Source organism: Periophthalmus magnuspinnatus, chromosome 19 (assembly GCF_009829125.3).
Source record: "Periophthalmus magnuspinnatus isolate fPerMag1 chromosome 19, fPerMag1.2.pri, whole genome shotgun sequence".
Classification (NCBI taxonomy): Eukaryota; Metazoa; Chordata; class Actinopteri; order Gobiiformes; family Gobiidae; genus Periophthalmus; species Periophthalmus magnuspinnatus.
In genome coordinates, this window is record NC_047144.1 from 16,661,684 (window position 1) to 16,680,370 (window position 18,687).

Sequence of the window (18,687 nt, forward strand, 5' to 3'; positions counted from 1 at the left end):
GTAATACAGGAAGTGCTCCACTGTGTTTTTAAACTCCATACACCTTCGTCACTTGGATAATTTCAGCCCCAATTCCAGTTATGGTTTTGAGGAGGTAACAACTTTATAACATGGTTTAAATCTCATAGGAGTTAATTTTGCGTAACATAGGACTTTTACCCATGTTATACTGTTGTCCCTTTATCAAAAACCATTCACATTTTGCCTTTTTAGTTGTGACATAGCTAAAACTCCAGAGTTCTCCTTTGGGTTTTAAAAATCCAATCATCTTCACCCAATATGTTGTAATAATTCTGTGACTCATTTCTTTGCAAAAATAAAATATTGACAAAATCTTTAACAAAAATATTTTAGTTGTCAACTTTTTCTTGCGAGCTTCGTTTTTTCATTGTGCCAACAGATTTTAAGTCTAACCCCATTTGCTCTGTTTGTCAACACATCTCATGATCTACTAAGACTGGCGGGTATTGTCTGAACTCACATTATCCCAATAGGTGCCATTTTGAGGACTTTTCCACATTTGAAATTATTGAATTATTAAAATTTGACATCTGTGTACGTTTAATCATTCTGAAACCCATAGATTCTCATGAGAAGTAGACAGTTTGACATGTAATAAATACGTTACTGCTTGTCATTTAATGTTCCACAGTATAGCATTAAACTTATCCATTTCCACTGAGACAAACAGCTGAGAATCTCCCACAGTAAGAATCTAACATGTATTAAATAAATGCAAGATGTTTAAGTGTGAGGCAAAGCAATAACATCTCCATGGAGACAAGCAGGTGGTGGACCCTGAAGCAAAAGGTTACATGATGCAACTTTAAGAATAATGCAAGTAGATAGCACATATAAACACAGGCATGGCTTATAAAAGTACTTGTACATTAAAGTAAACACCAAACGTAAGCCTAAAGTACTGGACTCACTTATATCTGAAGGCTTCACTGTTATTTTCAGTCTGGGCCGCTTCTGCTGTTTAAGAATCCCAGCCACAGCCAAAATGGCAACCTATCACAGTGAAGAGATAAGATAAAGGTAAATACAGAAACCAGTCAACCACAAAAATACAGCAATACAAAGAGATAGACAGACCTTTCTTATGCTGATGGAGTCATGTACCAGGCCCTGGGTGAAGTACAGCACTGCATCAGGGGGCAGAGGGTGGTCGTCCCGAAGGAGGAGGGAGAGGAGGTCTGCGCACATGTGCTCAAACTTCCATGGACTGGAAAAAACAATACATGTATTTGAATCGAGAAATTTTAAGGTTTATTATAGGGTTGTTAAATAAAGCTGCCACACGCTACAGGATTTTTCAGTCTTAAATGATTATTAAATATGTGAAAAGCTGTACAGACCACACACACAAGGAGAACTGGATGAGATTTTAAATGTCAGGGACCAAAGACAGCAGCCAAGAGACCGCACACCACAAGCTAAAAGTTGTGAGTGCACCTGGTGTCAATGTTACTGCAGTCATCTTTTGTGATAGATTGTTGTTAAGGGTAGTCAGATCCAGGTATAAACTCAAACACAGAGCAGTGTTTTCTACTGTTCATTAAAAAAAAATGTTATTCTTTATGCATTAATAAAAAATCTAATTTGAAATCTTGAAACATCTCTTACCCATGTGAATCATCTAAATATACAGATTTTTTAGATACTAGAGTTGTCAAAAGTGGGACTTTTTCTGTGTGTCTACGCCCCCTCTTGGCAACATTAAGACGTGAATCAAGAAGACAGATCGTTGTTAAGAAAAGTCAGATGCAGGTATAGAAGCAAACACAGGAGTGCTTTCTACTATTCATAAAAAAGAAATTTCATTACTCAAACATAATAAAAAAATCTAATTTGAAATCTTAAAACTATGAGAGCAACATGTGAATCGACAAAATATACAGATCTTTTTGTTTACATAAATGTATAGTATTCTCAAGGTGAATTAAAAAGAAATATAAATATAACAATACAGATAATTTTAGTTAGTTAGATTAAGTTTTTACCAATCAGGTATAACATTATGGCTACTTTTTAATCTATAAATATATCTACCTACCTACTTTGTTAGAGACCTTGGGAATGATTGTGAGATGGCCATTTTACAAAATATTCAAAATTATTCACCAAACAAACTTAAATGATTTCACTTTCAATTGCACTGGCCAAAATTTGAATATTCACTGTTATTTTAAACCAGATCCTCAAGGAGAATCTGGTGAAGAGTCAAACTTCTTCTTAAAGGGCCTTCAAGGTTTATGTGACTTTGGCCAAGGAAGTTAATGCCTCCTCCCCATGTTTTAAATGAGGCATATAATAGCATAGTGAAACTCAATAGCACTGCTCTATGTCTAAAAGGCCTAACCTTAAAAGACTCTTGTCACTTTACATTGATGGGTGAACATTACATAAATACTTACAGGTCTCGGTCTTCAAGGCAATCCAAAAGGTCGTTCACGAGCTTTTCGTACTTCCTGTGAGGCAGAGAATACATTTTAATTAAACGTTTATGCAATAATGTACAATCATGGTTTTATCTATGAATCCATGTTAGTGACCTTACTGGAGTCTGAGAACAGAAACAGTTCGAGTTCGCTCATTCAAATTTTTGTACTTTTCTCTTACATTTTCAAGAGGTATTAGACTAAATATAAAGTCCTCTTTTGCACTTTCCCATGCAAAAGTGTTATGTGTTTTTGTGTTGTTATATGAGGGCCATATGTATTTGTGTTGGTCAGATACAGGAGGACTGGTCTGATACAGGGTCAGACTATTTTTATATGTTTTATATTGAAATTCTCTGCTTTTTGTTCAATGCAGCTCAATGGTAAAAAAAAAAAAAATCCATAGACTGTATATATAAATGGACATAGCATAGAAGTGATCATAGGCACTCGCTTCCACGTCCATCGGCTACCAATTAATTTTCTATTGAAAAACTGTGGCCCCTCTCTCTAACTGTTGCTGTCAGACCCACCCACTCTACATGATCCTGGTGTTTTTATTTCGCTATCATGTCTGTAAATCAAGATATGAACATTAATAACGGACACATCAGGCGCCTTCTTTCCCTGAGGTTGCTCCTGTTAGAGTTAACAACAGGTTTTCTCCCTGCTAAACCAGCAACGAGGCTGTTGAAAGTAGTGTCTGCTACTTTCAACAGCCTCGCTCTAGATTGGCTCTTTGGTTGCTATGATACTGGAAATATCGAACTCAGCTCCAAATTGGGACTTCGACGAGCATCAATTGACTGGAGTCGAACTTCTTTATACAGTGACTCCAAACCATAACCCCTTAATTAGTGTCCAAGTCTTTCTTCGTGCTTTAATAAGGCTAATTAAGGTGCAGTTATTATAAAATGGTACAAAAACGTTACACAGTACACCTTTAATAGTTTATATTTAAATGCCAAGTCTTCTCAAGTTTTGTTTTACCTGGAGTTGACGACGTTCCTGATGCGTTGCCGCTGCAGTCCCTCCTTCAGCTCTTCCACTATGGGAACGTCAAAGGCAGGAGCTGGGTTTCTGGACTGAGCGATTTGATTGGCAATTTCCACACACTCCTCCGAGACCTGCCCGGCGATGAAAAACACACAACAGGATATGAAACCATCAGATGAAATTTGTGATTTGGATTTTTCTTATAAAGCCAGGCAATTGAGCAGACAGATTGAGTTTGCTTCAGTGCAGATAGAATAAAAATGGAAAACAAAATACTGAGCAATATTAAGAATAAATGTAATATAATAATGTAGATAGTGTTGGCTTTTGAATCTGTAAAATCCCATTCAGTATTTACCGGGTTTAACATTATGGCTACTTTCCTATCTATATATATATGTTCACCGTTAGGGATGCCATGCCACAGAGTTAAACAGTTTTGTTTGTGATTGTGAGAAAGTCTACATGTTTTATTATTACCGGGAGCGCCTTGGGGTCCCACCGGAGGAGCTGAAGTAAGTGTCTGGGGTGAGGGAGGTTTGGGAGTCCCTGCGTACACTACTGCCCCTGCGATTGGCCCCAGATAAGTAGAAGAAAATTGAAAAGATGGATGGATTACTGACCAAAATTTCACTTTCATTTGCGCTGTCCAAGTGTTGAATATGTGTTGTTAGTAAATATATTTCTTTTGCAATCTCAATTTGAAGATAGAAAAACACATTCTCACACTTTTTATGCTAATACACATATACCACAGTAAAGAGAGAATCTGTACTGTTATGTCACCTGTGGTTGTTATGAGCGACTGGTTTTATTTGGAATTTCAAACGCAAGTATCATAGCAACCAAAGAACCAATCCGGAGCAAGGTTGTTGAAAGTATTACTCCTTCCTGCCCGCACCGCTGGTTTAACATGGAGCGGGTGCTTTGCAACGTTGTCAGTCAGACTTGTTACTAACGCTAGCGGAAGTGACCTCAGAGAAAGTCTGTTATTAATGTTCATATTTTGATTTACAGACACAATAGCGAAATAAAAACCCCAGCATCATGTAGAGCGGGTTAATACAAACATTTTAAAACCAAAATTAAGAGACTGACAGCGGCAATTACAGAGAGAGGGGCGCCCATGCTCACCTATTTGGTACGTGGCTAGCAGGTTAGCAATGTCCACTTATACATACAGTCTATGGTCAAAACTTAATGCTAAAAGGTAATATTTAGTAAGCTGTGACTACAGTGTATATGACCAGAAAATAATATGTCTTGTGTATGTAAAATTATTCATAATACTGATTATTCAGGTCCAAATATAATCATAACATCTAATAAAAATGATAATCTTAAGAATTTTACAGTCAGTTTATGTTTATGTCACAATGACTTCACTTCATTATTCAGAAGGTTTGATTTCATAGAGTTCACATATTCGAAACATGGCAATGAAAATGAAGGGTTTTTGTAATTCTCACGATTTAACAATAAAAAAATCTAATTTATATTGTGACATCCCTAGTTTGGTGAGGTCATAATTTAAATACAAATTTCAAACCTAACAAAAAGCCCATTTGAAAAGCATTACCTCCTCTATTGAAGTCACATTTTACTCACAACAAAGAAAATCCCGACTGTCTCATGTTGTCTGTGGATTCGATCGATTATATCGTCCAGAAGTCGCCCGATGGAGGGTTTTTCCAGGGTCATGGTTGGAGAGAGACCACAGCGCACCAAAGCTGGCCAAACTTCACCAATCCCATCCCAATCCCGAACACTGGACAGGCACAGTCCGCTCTGCGCACCCAGCAGACAGTAGAGGGCACCCTGAGGAGGGGTGAGAGAGGCCACATTTACCAGCAAAGAAGGACACATGTTGGAAAATGGAAGACTTTCATATCCAGTTCTATGTATTTATCGCAAAGGCAGAAAGTTGGAAATAATCTTGTTTTATTATGGTAAATGGTCACATTTTATATAACGCTTTTCCACATTCAAGGCACTCAGAGCACCTTACATCAAGCAACCATTAACCCATTCACACACACATTCAAACACCAGAGTATGCAGACACTGGGGGTGAGATGGGTTAAGTGTCTTGCCCAAGGACACAATGACAGCATTCATCTGGGGGACCTGGAATCGCAATGCCAACCTTCGGATCACTGGACAAACACTCAACCAGCTGAGCTACTGTCGCCCATTATGTAGAACACCTCCGACATTTGGTCCTCTAGATTAGTCTATGTTTAAAGGAGACATCATTGGCAAAACCAACTTTATAGAGCTTTTAATCATGTAATAATTGGTTTCTTTCCAATTTACCCACTCAAAGTCGTATTTCAAAGTGATTCCTGCATGTTTGAGTAATCTTTATCCTCCTGTATTGAAAACATTATGGCTTCTATCTACCCCCATTTTCAGTGCCACTGGTACGCGCAACAGGTACTTTGTTTCTTCAATTTCATTTTCTTAATCGGTGATACACAGAATTTGCAGTGTCTAGTAGCTGTTTTGGTGATCACATATCACAGGCATGTTGGAATGGGGGGGTAAAGGATACTGTTAACCCAGAGAAGGGGTCCCTCACAAAGTTTGTAATGTGCATTTTTCATAAGGCAGTATACAGTGTGGGCCCCCAAGATGATTTTTACCTAGGGCCCAGAATTTGGTGCTACACCCGACATACCGTAAAAGGAATGTGGAGATTTAATGTGTTCAAAATACAACATGATCCACAGGTGTCACAGATTATCACTTTATAGCAGACACAAGCACAAAATGTCTTCTTTAAAACTACTACAACAGTGTGTGATCCGAGTTTAGACCTGGTTTAGACCTGGTTTAGACCTGGTTTAGACCTGGTTTAGACCTGGTTTAGACCTGGTTTAGACCTGGTTTAGACCTGGTTTAGACCTGGTTTAGACCTGGTTTAGACCTGGTTTAGACCTGGTTTAGACCTGGTTTAGACCTGGATTAGACCTGGTTTAGACCTGGTTTAGACCTGGTTTAGACCTGGTTTAGACCTGGTGGTACTCAGAAGGTCAAATATTTTCATAAGTGCTTCTTGGTGTGTAAAGTTGGTCTGGTCTTTTTTGCCCTGTAAATTATGAAATGCTTGAGTTTCCAGTTTGAGTTTAGCAGTTAATTTTCTTTTTCCATTTACTCTGCTACTGAATGTTTAAAACCTTCTTAAAATGTAAAGTTAAAAGTAATTCACAAAGCTAAGAAAAATTGGAAATACATATGTTTGTAAAACTGTTCAGCTCTAGTTCAAAGTCGACTGCCATGTCAGTGTTGCTCTAAATAATAACTGAAGAGGATTGGCTTGGCCTGTCGATATATCGCTGAAGAAAATATAGATGATAAACGATAATATTGAAAGTACAATGTTCTACTGACACAACAACTAAACCAGGATTATCATAAAACATATTCAAAATGTACCACAGTATAAAAAACATGAACTGGATTAGTAAATAAACAGCTACCGGTAATCTAATCACTTTATAATTAGTTTGTATCTATAATGAATCATAGAAGTTATTTATTCAACTCTCTAAAGCTCAAATTTAACATTAGAACAGGAAAAAACAAGCATCCTGTTGAATAAAGAGGCGTCTTTTTGAATGAACCTTTAAGTCTCCTCAAGAGAAGGCACCGTGTGCATCATGATTTATTGAGACAAAATTGGATCTGCAGACTCAACAAAACTACAGAACAGAGTATGGAAGAGACCCACCATTATGTCTGACTATTCAAGCATGGCACAAGAAATGTCTGGAGACAGAGACAGTGTTTGAGAGAAAGAGAAGTTGGACAAGAACATCTGAAGAAAGCATCAAAACCTTTTCTCGTTCTCCCACAAAGTCCATCCATACTGCTGCCAGACAGAGCTACCATGTTCAACAAGGTCCTACACAAGAACATGGCAAGAAATCCAGTGTTTCGTGCCACTGACAGCGCCCATTTAGAGGCAAGGAAGGTTTATTTGAACAGCACGATTCATACACAAAGTAATTTAAAGTGCTTTACAGAATAAGAAAGACATAAAAATCACAATACAAACAACAAATCAAAACATAAATAATCATCATAAAATGAACATTAAAATATAAGAGGTGTATTACAATGAGGTAAAAAAAAACCTTTGGAAACCACTGAGTACAATAGAAAAAGTCTGAGTAAGAAATCTGATCAACTGCCTTTGTAATAATTTTTGTTTTTATTGTAAAGAGACATAATGGACACCCTGTATTATTGGTGCACTACACCGTTTACTTTTAATTTCATCCATAGAAATATGTTTTATTTATTAGTTCATATTTTTAGAGAAGTTGTCTCAAGAGTCACTCAGGTTGGATTTCTGTATCAATGAAAGTATGTGTGTGTTTAAGTTTGTAGAGCCTCATCAACAAACCAAGGACATCACCTCGCTCCAATTTAGTGCTTCTGTTTAAGAAAGAAGGTTTTTTAATTTCTGGTAATGTTTTATTTCCGTAACGCACCTGCAGCAAGGTCTGTTTGTGGAAAGGATTTTTATTAAGCTGTTGCATATTGTCTTAAATTTGCTAGTTTCAGTTGTTTTTTAAGACTTAAAGGTGTGATATTACACTAAATTGACTCTTGTAGCTTTAATCCATGTCATAATGCTGTTCCCTCCTCAAAAACATACCTTAAGTTGTGTTTAGTTTCATTCACACGTTTGAGTAACACTTTATTAAAAATCTGCCTACATCTCCAAAGCTCAAAATGCTCTGTTCCACCTTGTGATGTCATGAAGTGGTAGTTTTCACGTTAACAGCTCCTTTTACCTTTAGTTCAGTAGAGATTGGCAATTCCAGGACTGAAATGATCCAAATGATTCGAATGAAGGTTTATGGAGGTTAAAAACACAGTGGAGCACTTCCTGTCTCACCACATGATGACATCACCAGGTGGAACAGAGTGTGTTCAGTTTGAGAGAAGAACTCAGGTTAGCATAATATGGGCCCTTTAAAAATGTTTTATTTCTGATTCCGAACCATCAAATGAACGAAATTAGCCATACTTTATACATATTTAGCTGGTAAAAACGAAGTGATCATTTAAACCACTATTGATTAATGATTAACAGATACTTTTCAGTCTCATATTGTTTTCTCAGTGTCATTATCTGCCTTACCTTGAACTGGTGTTGTGATGCCGTGATGTGTTCAGGCACCAGCAGCTGTACGACTCGTGGAATTATGTCTCTGTATGAAAAACTGTAGGTCCCTAAAGCAGTCATGAGGACATTCTGAGCACGACTCCGAACCTTCATGAACAAAAAACAGAATATGTAAAATATAAATCAGGTTCATTCAGGAAACAATGTGGTGAGGGTAATTATTTCTATGTATTTTTGTTTTACTGTTCAAAATACTGTTCAGGTGATAACATATTGACTATACCAGACTGATATCACGGTTTTAAGATGTGCAAAATGAGAACATCCAGCTTATGGAGCTCAACAGTGTAACAAAATTTCTCATTCATTCTTCTCATTGACTTTCCAAAAAAAATTATATTAAAAGTTCCAAAGCTTGCTCAGAGATAATCAGCTATGTGGTAAAATCTGCTTTTGAAACTTTAAAAACAGCAAAGTTATTAAAATATTTCGCAGAATATTGTGTTTTAAATGTGCTTTTTGGGTTTAAAATGATGGCGCTATGGATATTAGTTAGCATGTAGCTGGTTAGCCTCTGCGATGCCTTTGAACTCTTAATATTAGAATTTTTTTTAAAGTTTACTTCTGGAAACAGAGTAGGCAGTTACTGTTGAGCTCCACTGCTGAGTTATTAATGTGTCTACGTATAAACAAATGAATCAACAAATACTTCCAAACACAACACAAGTCAACATTTCTGAGATTTTGTGGTTACTTTTATCTCTATATTTTTGTGCAATATTTGAACCTACACAAAAACATTTACTGGCACTTTTCAAAAATTCAGACTGAGAAACATGATCTGATTATCGTTATGAGGGGAGTCGTAAAAATGATCATGTTGTGTGTTTTAGTCAGTGCTGCTGGTCATCTTTAGTTTGGCGATGTTCGATGTTTTTACCTGGCTGTACGTGCTTGTAGACAGGAGCAGCAGATCACAGAGCAGATCTTGATGGATCACTTTGTACTCGCAGCCTTCGACCACCAAGTTCCTCATCTAATAGCGACATACGCACAGTACAGTTAATTGGTTTAAATCAGTAGAACGCAACATAACACTGGTTTTCAACAAAACAAAAAAAATAAAAAATAAAAAATGGGAAGAAAAGCTGGACTAATTTAATAAGGATAATCAATAGTTAGAGGAAAATCATATACATTTGTTATATAGTTAGTTATACATCAGAATAGTGTTATTTTGTAATTCTGAAGTTTGGTTGACTCCAATTCACTTTCTATTGAAAAACTGTGGCCCCTCTCTCTGTAACTGCTGCTGTCAGACTCGTCATTTTGGTCTTAAAATGTTCGTATTAACCCGCTCTATATGATCCTGGTGTTTTTATTTCACTATTGTGTCCATGACTGATGATATGAACATTAATAACAGACAAATCCGACATCTTCTTTCCCCAAGGACACTCCTGTTAGCGTTAGAAACAGCTTTGATTGACAGCGTTGCTAAATTGCTTCTTTATACAGTCTATGGCTCTAATAAAGCTCAAAAACGACACTAAAACGGTTCAGGAAAGCTCAAATTCTGTCCTCTTATAAATGTGATTTTTGCAGTATTGATACTTGCTCAGATGTGAATCTAGTTTCTATATTAGTTTTAGTATTCATACTTTTAACAACCCTATAACGTTATTTCACACTTTTACTAAACTTGGCTGTTCTCAAGGCCACAATACCAGTGTCCTATTCAAACACTGCACACATCAGTTTATTGAGTTAAAATAACATTCAAAAGTAAAATATTCAACTTATTCTAGTGAGAGAAGTGCGCAGATAAATATGTGGCTAACCTTGTGTTATTCATGTGGAAGTGTTCTGAAGTAAACCTGTTCACATCTCTAGTGGTTTCTTTTCAATAGGATAATTTCCCAGCCTGATTTTTCTCTCTTGATGACGTTAGTTGATGTTAAATTTATGTTTAAAGCCAAAAGCTAAACATGAGTCACTTCTCAAGAAGTTCACAAGTTGCAGAATATAAAAATGGACTTTGAATGTGTTTTGTCAATCAAAGAATCTACATTAATACACAAAGACAGGTTGAAATGGCATACTACTACTACTACTCGTACTTTTACTATGATCACTACTTGCACTACTGCCTCGTGAACCCTTATAATATCATAAAAAAAACAAAAAAAACCCCACTTTATTACTTTCTTAAATGCTACTGCTAATACTGCTGCTAATACCACTGGATAGTTACTACTACTATGAAATAAGAAATTACTATTATTACTACAAGTATTACTACAATAAAAACATGAAAACTGTCACCACTATTACCATTACTACTACTCCTACTTTTATCTTTACTTTTAGTGCTATACCTACTTCTATAATGACTACTATTTTTTACTTTTGTCAGACTGAGATAATATTACAGTGCTGGTCGATATGAAGACCTGAATGTGCCAATACTAGTACTACTACTGAGTGTTATCACAATACTAGTACTACTACTGAGTGTTATCACAATACTAGTACTACTACTGAGTTATCACAATACTCGTACTACTATCGAGTGTTATCAAAATACAAATACTACTAGCAAGTGTAGTATTGACTGTCCTACAATATCAAATGCTACTACTGCTACTACTCCTACTACTATCCCTACTGCAATGACTACCACTGCTACCCTTACTACTACTATTGCTACTACCCCCCATTGTAGTGAACCTGACCTCATGTTGCAGTAGTACGCGGTCGATGAGCAGGGCTCGTATGTGCTTCTTTCTGCCCAGAAGCTGCAGAAAAATGAAAAAATATATTTAAATCACAGAGGCCTGATTGAAACGGTCAATCAGCGCTGCCGCCTTTACCCGATTTTCCATGGACTTTTTGACCAGTGTGAAGCTCTTCCAACGCGAATCAAACTCCTTTTTGTGAGTGCCTCGGAAAAACATGAGGTCGCTGATGATCTGCAGATGGAGATGGAGAGAATGAGGTGTCAGAGCGGCAGAGGAAGTGGCGAAGGGGACAGTGTGAGGGGACAGTGTAATGGCATGTCCCTTATAAATAATAGAGTTACTATGGGGCAGGTAGAAGTCGTGTACCTTAATGATGACAAAAAGTGACTTGGTGTCGTCTTCTGAGTGCTCCAAAATGTGATCTAAATTTAAAAAAATAAATAGTTGGTTCAGACATAGTGCAAAAATAATAATAGTAAAGCATTGGATTTATATCGCGCTTTGTATATAATGTAATCACAGACTATATATAAATGGACATCGCTAACCTGCTAGCCGCCACGTTTCAAATAAAAAGTGATCACAGGCGCGCTTCCAGCTCCATCAACTCTGGCTATAATTCACTTTCTATTGAAAAACTGTGGCCCCTCTCTCTGTAACTGCTGCTGTCAGACTTGTCATTTTGGTCTTAAAATGTTCGTATTAACCCGCTCTACATGATTGTGTTCAACAGCCTCGCTTCAGATTAGCTCTGTGGCTGCTATATTCTATTGAAATATATACTCGCGGTCGGAATTCCAAATGTGGAACTCAGATTAGCAGTTATAGGGGTGAATTTGGAGTCAACACTGTGGGTGAAGTCGCACTCACTTAGTCGACTTCTTTATACAGTCTATGGTTCTAATAAAATCAATATCAGAACTTGAGTTGGTGAAAATGTCAAACCGCAAACGCTGCAGTTATTTAGATAATGGAATGTTTTCGCCATAGAAGAAAATATAATGTTTTTATACAGAAAAATCTTGTAGTATCTGTAGTTTGAGGACATGTTCTGAAATTCCTGGTATTCTTGTATTAGTTAATCAGTTCATGTTTTAGATTTCCCTCAGATATGAAGGTGCACTCGGAACAGAATGCTGCGTTTTAAACATATCACAAATCTAATCACTTTGGCAAAAATTGGCAGAAAATTTCAAATGAGATTCAGACACTCCACCAGAAAAGTTACACAGTGTACCTTTAACATCGATTACAGTTAATTCCAGGAGCATAATGTGAAAGTAAACTATATTACACAACTTCAGCTCTGAATCTTTAAAATCACTTTCTAATTATGTGGAAAGCCAGTTTGAAACTACCCCATCTTCTCTGAGACGTTTCCTGCAGTGGGCTGTTAACTCATACTGGTGGCACACTAACTAAAGGGATTATATGTAAATTTGACATTTCCAAGTTTTAAAATGCAATTAGTTTGTGCTTTTAGATCATCACAGGCAAAGAATACTGCTTCTTATTCATCAAAAACACAACGTCTGAAGCAGCCCATGGCAAAAGAAAACTCCCTTTATGCTAATTTCATTACATGATCTTTTTCTGTAATTTAAATATTTCAGTTCAGTTTTGAGTTTACTTCCAGTCTTTAGTTGGTGTAACAGTGTAGATTAATGAGCAGCCTGGAGAACTCACTGAATGTCAGAAACCAACTGAATAATACATAGAGTTTATAAGCTTAATTTATAATAGAAATACAAACCAATTTACACATGTAGTAACCACAGAATGTATAAAGTGAGTGTGACATCTCCCATAGCGTTTGGCTCCAATCAAATGAAGTTCAAATGGAGCCGAGTTCCATATTCGGAATTACGATCGTGATATAGCAACTAAAGAGCCAATCCACAGTGAGGCTGTTGAAGGCAACGCCTCTTCCCTTCTGCACCACCGGTTTAGCAGGGAGTGGACGCTTAGCAACTCTGTCTATCAAAGCTGTTGCTAACTCTAGCGGGGAAAGAAGGCCCCCGATTTGTCTGTTATTAATGTTCATATCTTGATTAATGGAGAAAAAAGCAAAATGACAACACCAGGATCATGTAGAGGGGTCAATACAAACATTTTAAGGCCAAAATTATGAGTCTGACAGCAGCAGTTACAGAGAGAGGGGCCACAGTTTTTCAATGTAAAGTGAATTGGAGCCAGAGTCAATGGAACCGGAAACACACTCATGATCACTTCCTATTCAGAACACACCGGCTAGCAGGTTAGCTATGTCCATTTATATATACAGTCTATGGCCAATACAATATCTGGTATTTGTCTTGCTGTTGTGATTGATAACCTGTATATACATATATCGGTGCCAAATATTGGCTAAATTTTCAATATTGGACTGATACTGATGTTATATTTTGATATTATATTTCGACATCATCAATAACTGAATATACCATCCGTAATTGATTGATCAATAATAATATTGTTTCCAGTACTGATTTAATGAACATAAAAAACATAAATGACTTTTTATTATAAATGAAAAAGAAATCCAAATACATCTTAAACCTGCGTCATGTTAATTTTGAGTTTGAAATATTACGTGAGAAATGAAATATGAAAAGCTAGGAGCTCTTAACGGCTGTGTGTGTTGTGTGTGTTTCATGTAGACTTTTAATTATTGCTGTTTAACACAAAAATTGCCCAATTACTTCCTCTTAAGTCTGAACGCTGCTACAAACCAAATGCTTTTACTAACTGCGGATTGGCTGTGCACTTATTAATAAAACAAAACATTAACAGCCATTTGATTAAACATGACTGAATCTCGATCGTTTCAAATTAGTTTCACTGCACAGCCCTAACTCCATGTTTGAAAACAAGGCTGCATTAATGTTTGCACACACATCAAACTAGGACTAAACCTGGACTAGATCTGGACTAAACCAGGACTCAGGGCTGTAGGATTAAAGATGAACAAAAATGCAGTTTGAATGGACGCAACAAAAAAATCAAACTGAAATTTCCTCCAAATACAATATATCTTGTCTTATTCCTCATATACACTTCAGAATGACATCTCTGTATTTTTATATAGATTCATATCAGTTTGATCCTCTCTCCCTCCGTTGCGTCTCAAACCCGGTCAAACGTGATCGTCCAATCAGATCCGTTTGTCTCAGTGACACATATGAAATGAAGGAGCTCATTGGTCTGTGATTTACAATAAAATTACTCTCGCCTCAGATTAACAGAGTTTAGGCTTTGCTCACTGCTTCTGCAAAAATCCACCAAGTTTTTAGCCTGATTTTTCTGATGCAACAGTCCTGTCTGTCCCTGATTGGCTGATCCACCTGTCAATCACACTTCAATCACACTCATTTGAAAACAGGGAGATTCACTGGTGACCAGTCTCACATTATCTTAAAGTGTGTGTTTTGGATCATAGGCTGCATTAAAACGTCTGACCCAGTAGTTTCGATCTGTACAAACATGTTCTGAAATGTGATTCTTGTATTAATGTGTCAGTTCAGATTTCAGTCTTTTTGTAAATTCTTCTGGACATGTTTAAAATGTGAACGAACCTATTATTAAAACAACACTATTAGAACAGGATCACACCAAGTCTACATCAGGACTAAACCGGGAGTCAACCTGGACCAAAAAAAAAACTAGATCAGGACTAAAATCAGGACTAGATTAGGACTAGGTCAGGACTAGATCTAGGCCAGGGCTAAAAAAAGGACTAGATCAGGACTAGATCAGAGCTTGATCAGGACTAGACCGGGACTAAGCCAGGACTAAAAAAATAACTAGATCAGGACAAGATCAGGACAAGATCAGGACACAAAAAAACCCCAACTAGCTCAGGACTAAACTAGGACTAGACCAGGACTAAAAAAAAGGACTAGATCAGGACTAGATCATGATTAAATCAGGACTAAAAAATGAGTAGATCAGGACTAAACAAAGAACTCGACCGGGACTAGACCAGGACTAGACCAGGATTAGACCAGGACTAGACCAGGACTAGACCAGGACTAGACCAGGACTAGACCAGGACTAGACCAGGACTAGACCAGGACATGTGTGCACACAGCCTCTTGTAGATACAGAACATTCTAAACCATCATGTCGATCACTTGTAATGATTTCATCGGGCGTTCAGTTTTGATTGACAGGTCTGAACAGGGCTATTGTGCATTTTTGAATCTGGTTTGAAAGACTGTGAGGTGTAGGGTTTAAAATCTGCACTCACGTAGCAGCAGACGCAGAGTTTGGCAGATGGACTCTCTGTAGTTCTCCTGTGAATCATCTGGATGGGAGGAGACACAAGGGACACACAGAGCATACTGAGCAGAGGCAAGCACACCAGCACCAGGACTGTAGGCAGTAGGCAGAGGTGGAGAGGCATCTGGCTTATTTAGTCATGTTTACTTCAATATCTGAAGAAATTCCACCATTGTAATTAGCTTTACTTAAGTGTTTAGGACCACTTTATAATAACTACATCTTAATTAGCCTGAAATGACACCGATTATGCAAAGTAGACTTGGAGTTGTATTTGAGTAATCGCTATTCTCCCACATTCAAGACGTCATTGCTCTGATCTACTGTTTACACGCCCACTGGGATGTACGCACTTCCTTCTCCAGTTTTACTTTCTTAATTGGTGATACTCGTAGGATTTAGCAGCGCTGCAGTCATTTTGGTACAAATGACCAAAAAAATCAGATGCTCGCTAGTGTGACGTGCAGCTATCCATAGGGGGCGCCAACAGCATACGGCGCTTTGTTGTGATGACGTTTATGGCGACGTCAGCTCCCATTGGGCACCGCAGTTTTCTAACACGGCACTCGGCGGACTTGTTTCTTTAATTAAGTCGTTTTAGATGAATATTGTGATTTAAAATGTGCAAATTATAACACAATGATCCAGGTATCAGAGATTATGACAATAGAGACACAAACACAATAGGTCTGATTTAATAAACTATATGTCTTTCTTCACATTTAAGACTGTAAATAGTATAGTTATTAATAATGATATAATTTACAGCACCTTAAACCTCACCACTCTCTTTACTTCTACCTTTACATGTACCGGTAGTTTCTTTTCTTTCTTTTCCTTGCTTCCTTACCATAGTCCACCCCTATGTGCAGCCTGATCTCCCCCAGCTTCACCATGGAGGGCACACTGCAGACAAAGAGTGGAGTGGAGAGACGTGAGCAGACTGTAGTAGCATTGGGCCAGTATATACACACACACACATATATATATACACACACACACACACACACACATACACACGCACACACAGATGTATATATACACTATAGGGCCGTGTGTGTGTTCTTAAGACAGCTTTTGTATTGGGCTCACAGGTCAGAGACACGCGGTCCGTCCAGCAGCCGCAGAAGGCTCCCAGCTCCCAATAAACTGTGTTGCACGATGGCCAGGCTCTGCAACAGCTCCTCCCTGTGGTCAGAAAACAGATTACAGGTCTGGGTAAAAAGCTGGGAGGAGAGTAACATCTGGTACACGATTAATGGTGAATTGAAAGGCTCCATTATGGTGTTTTTGTTAGATTGTGAGGTCAGTGTATACGTTATGTAATTGACCGAAACCAAAACTGTATTTTTATGTTAAAGTGTCATAATTAATAGTCTTAGTTACCAATTTAATTCACTGGATTCAATCATCGGTAACTAAGGCTATTTGAGTATTTAGATCATGTATATATAGGAAATGGAACTGAAAAGGGGGGAAAAAAAATTGCAAATTAACAACAAACATTTTATCAGCTAAAAATTTAAAGCTGCACTATGCAACTTTTTTGGTAAGTGGTATCACCTGTAACTTGACCTCATAGCATCGCCTGTCTGCTTGTTTCCTTGGCAACAGACACATTTAATGCCATATTGTAGAACATTTCAGGAAAAGCTGTAATATTTATGATAGAGTCAAACAGCTGAAAAGTTACATAATGCGGCTTTAACATGGCAGGTCAATTGAATTTTGTTTTGTAATTGTAAATGTAAATACAAATACATGTTACTATAAATGTGAATGTCTAACTAAAGCTATTTTCCACCCTTAGTCGCTCATATGAACTGTTATGAAAACCTGCATTTGTAGTGATAATAGTTTGAGAAAGAGGCTGATATTTTGTTTGGCCCGACCAGCTGCAATGTGCATAAAAATAGTCCAAATATTGTACTGCAAAAATGTGACTACACTGCTAGGTCGGTTGTAATAACTACTATATCCACTGTATATTTTGACCTTTGTATTTATAATGAGGAGTTTTTCTTTGCAAAAATGTGAGACTTTGTGTATTTTTGTTGTAATACAGTAAGATCTGAGCTGTGGAAGGGTGAATAAGTCCCTTTTATGGCTAATTATTGGCGCATTCTGCTGTTTATTTGTTGCAGCTCATGTCTTTTAATGAAACAGTCTATTTAAAAATGGTTCACTGGGATTATCTTGCAGTAATGAAATCTTACGCATGGCATAAAGTAGTTTCAATATTATCGTTTATCGCAATATTCCTCTGTAGCTTCAAAATTAGTTACTGTGACAGGTCTATACACTGCTCTCTACACAGTTTGTAGTAAAACAAGGTTGTGATTGAGTTGTAATACATTATATTTGGATAATTTGGGGAAAATGATCAAAATCTACCCTATATATTGGCCCCAAAAATATCGGCAGATCTTACTGGCTTCTCCGGATTGTAAATACCCATATCGGCCATGAAAAAACCATATAGTAATAGTAATTCTAGCATTATAATCGAAAGAGCCTAAAGCCATTCTCAGGTATCGTTGCACTAAACACTGCATCTCATCTTTGGTTTTGTTATCAAGCAAAACGTTCAGTATACACTTTTCTGTTGTACAAAAATGCAGTTCTAAAAACAACATAAATAAGCCCTGAGTTTCCTTGATTTTCGTGTCCTGCTCGCTGCCTACTATCAACTTAATAAATGCTTGCCCAGACAGCAGAAGGCAGAGTAAACAACCCACACTCTGGTTAGCATGACATCTCCTAATTGGAGGAATACAACAAGTAAACACAGCAAGAAACAACTTCTAGCTCAACTGTTGGATCCAAATCTCTCCTACACTGTACTGCCATAGCATAAACACCCACTTTGGTTATTTCAACGGGTTTGTTCAGGTTAAAATACCAAATACAGATGTAATTTTAAAGACAGGTAATGGTTTAATAGCTAATACGTGACTTTCTTAATACATCATTTGGTTGTTGACTTTGTTTTATGTAAGATGGCCTTCCTCACACTCCCATCTCAAATTCTCCAAGCTAATAAATGGCTAAAATGTGAGCCATATTTTTAATGTATTTGCATTTT

The 18,687-nt window shown here is 37.3% G+C and overlaps 1 protein-coding gene across 1 annotated transcript in view; it reads right to left on the reverse strand.

Moving 5' to 3' along the window:
- psme4b (proteasome activator subunit 4b) overlaps nucleotides 1-18,687 on the reverse strand; it is a 114,918-nt gene that overhangs the window by 46,438 nt on the left and 49,793 nt on the right. The window contains exons 21-33 of the mRNA XM_033984261.2: nucleotides 16,695-16,790; nucleotides 16,453-16,508; nucleotides 15,571-15,627; nucleotides 11,688-11,743; nucleotides 11,454-11,552; nucleotides 11,316-11,378; nucleotides 9,521-9,616; nucleotides 8,596-8,727; nucleotides 5,049-5,258; nucleotides 3,435-3,571; nucleotides 2,421-2,474; nucleotides 1,099-1,228; nucleotides 933-1,014 (exon numbers count right to left, since the gene is read on the reverse strand). Coding sequence (XP_033840152.1) covers nucleotides 933-1,014; nucleotides 1,099-1,228; nucleotides 2,421-2,474; nucleotides 3,435-3,571; nucleotides 5,049-5,258; nucleotides 8,596-8,727; nucleotides 9,521-9,616; nucleotides 11,316-11,378; nucleotides 11,454-11,552; nucleotides 11,688-11,743; nucleotides 15,571-15,627; nucleotides 16,453-16,508; nucleotides 16,695-16,790 — 1,268 coding nt within the window. The remainder of the gene's footprint in view (nucleotides 1-932; nucleotides 1,015-1,098; nucleotides 1,229-2,420; nucleotides 2,475-3,434; nucleotides 3,572-5,048; nucleotides 5,259-8,595; nucleotides 8,728-9,520; nucleotides 9,617-11,315; nucleotides 11,379-11,453; nucleotides 11,553-11,687; nucleotides 11,744-15,570; nucleotides 15,628-16,452; nucleotides 16,509-16,694; nucleotides 16,791-18,687) is intronic.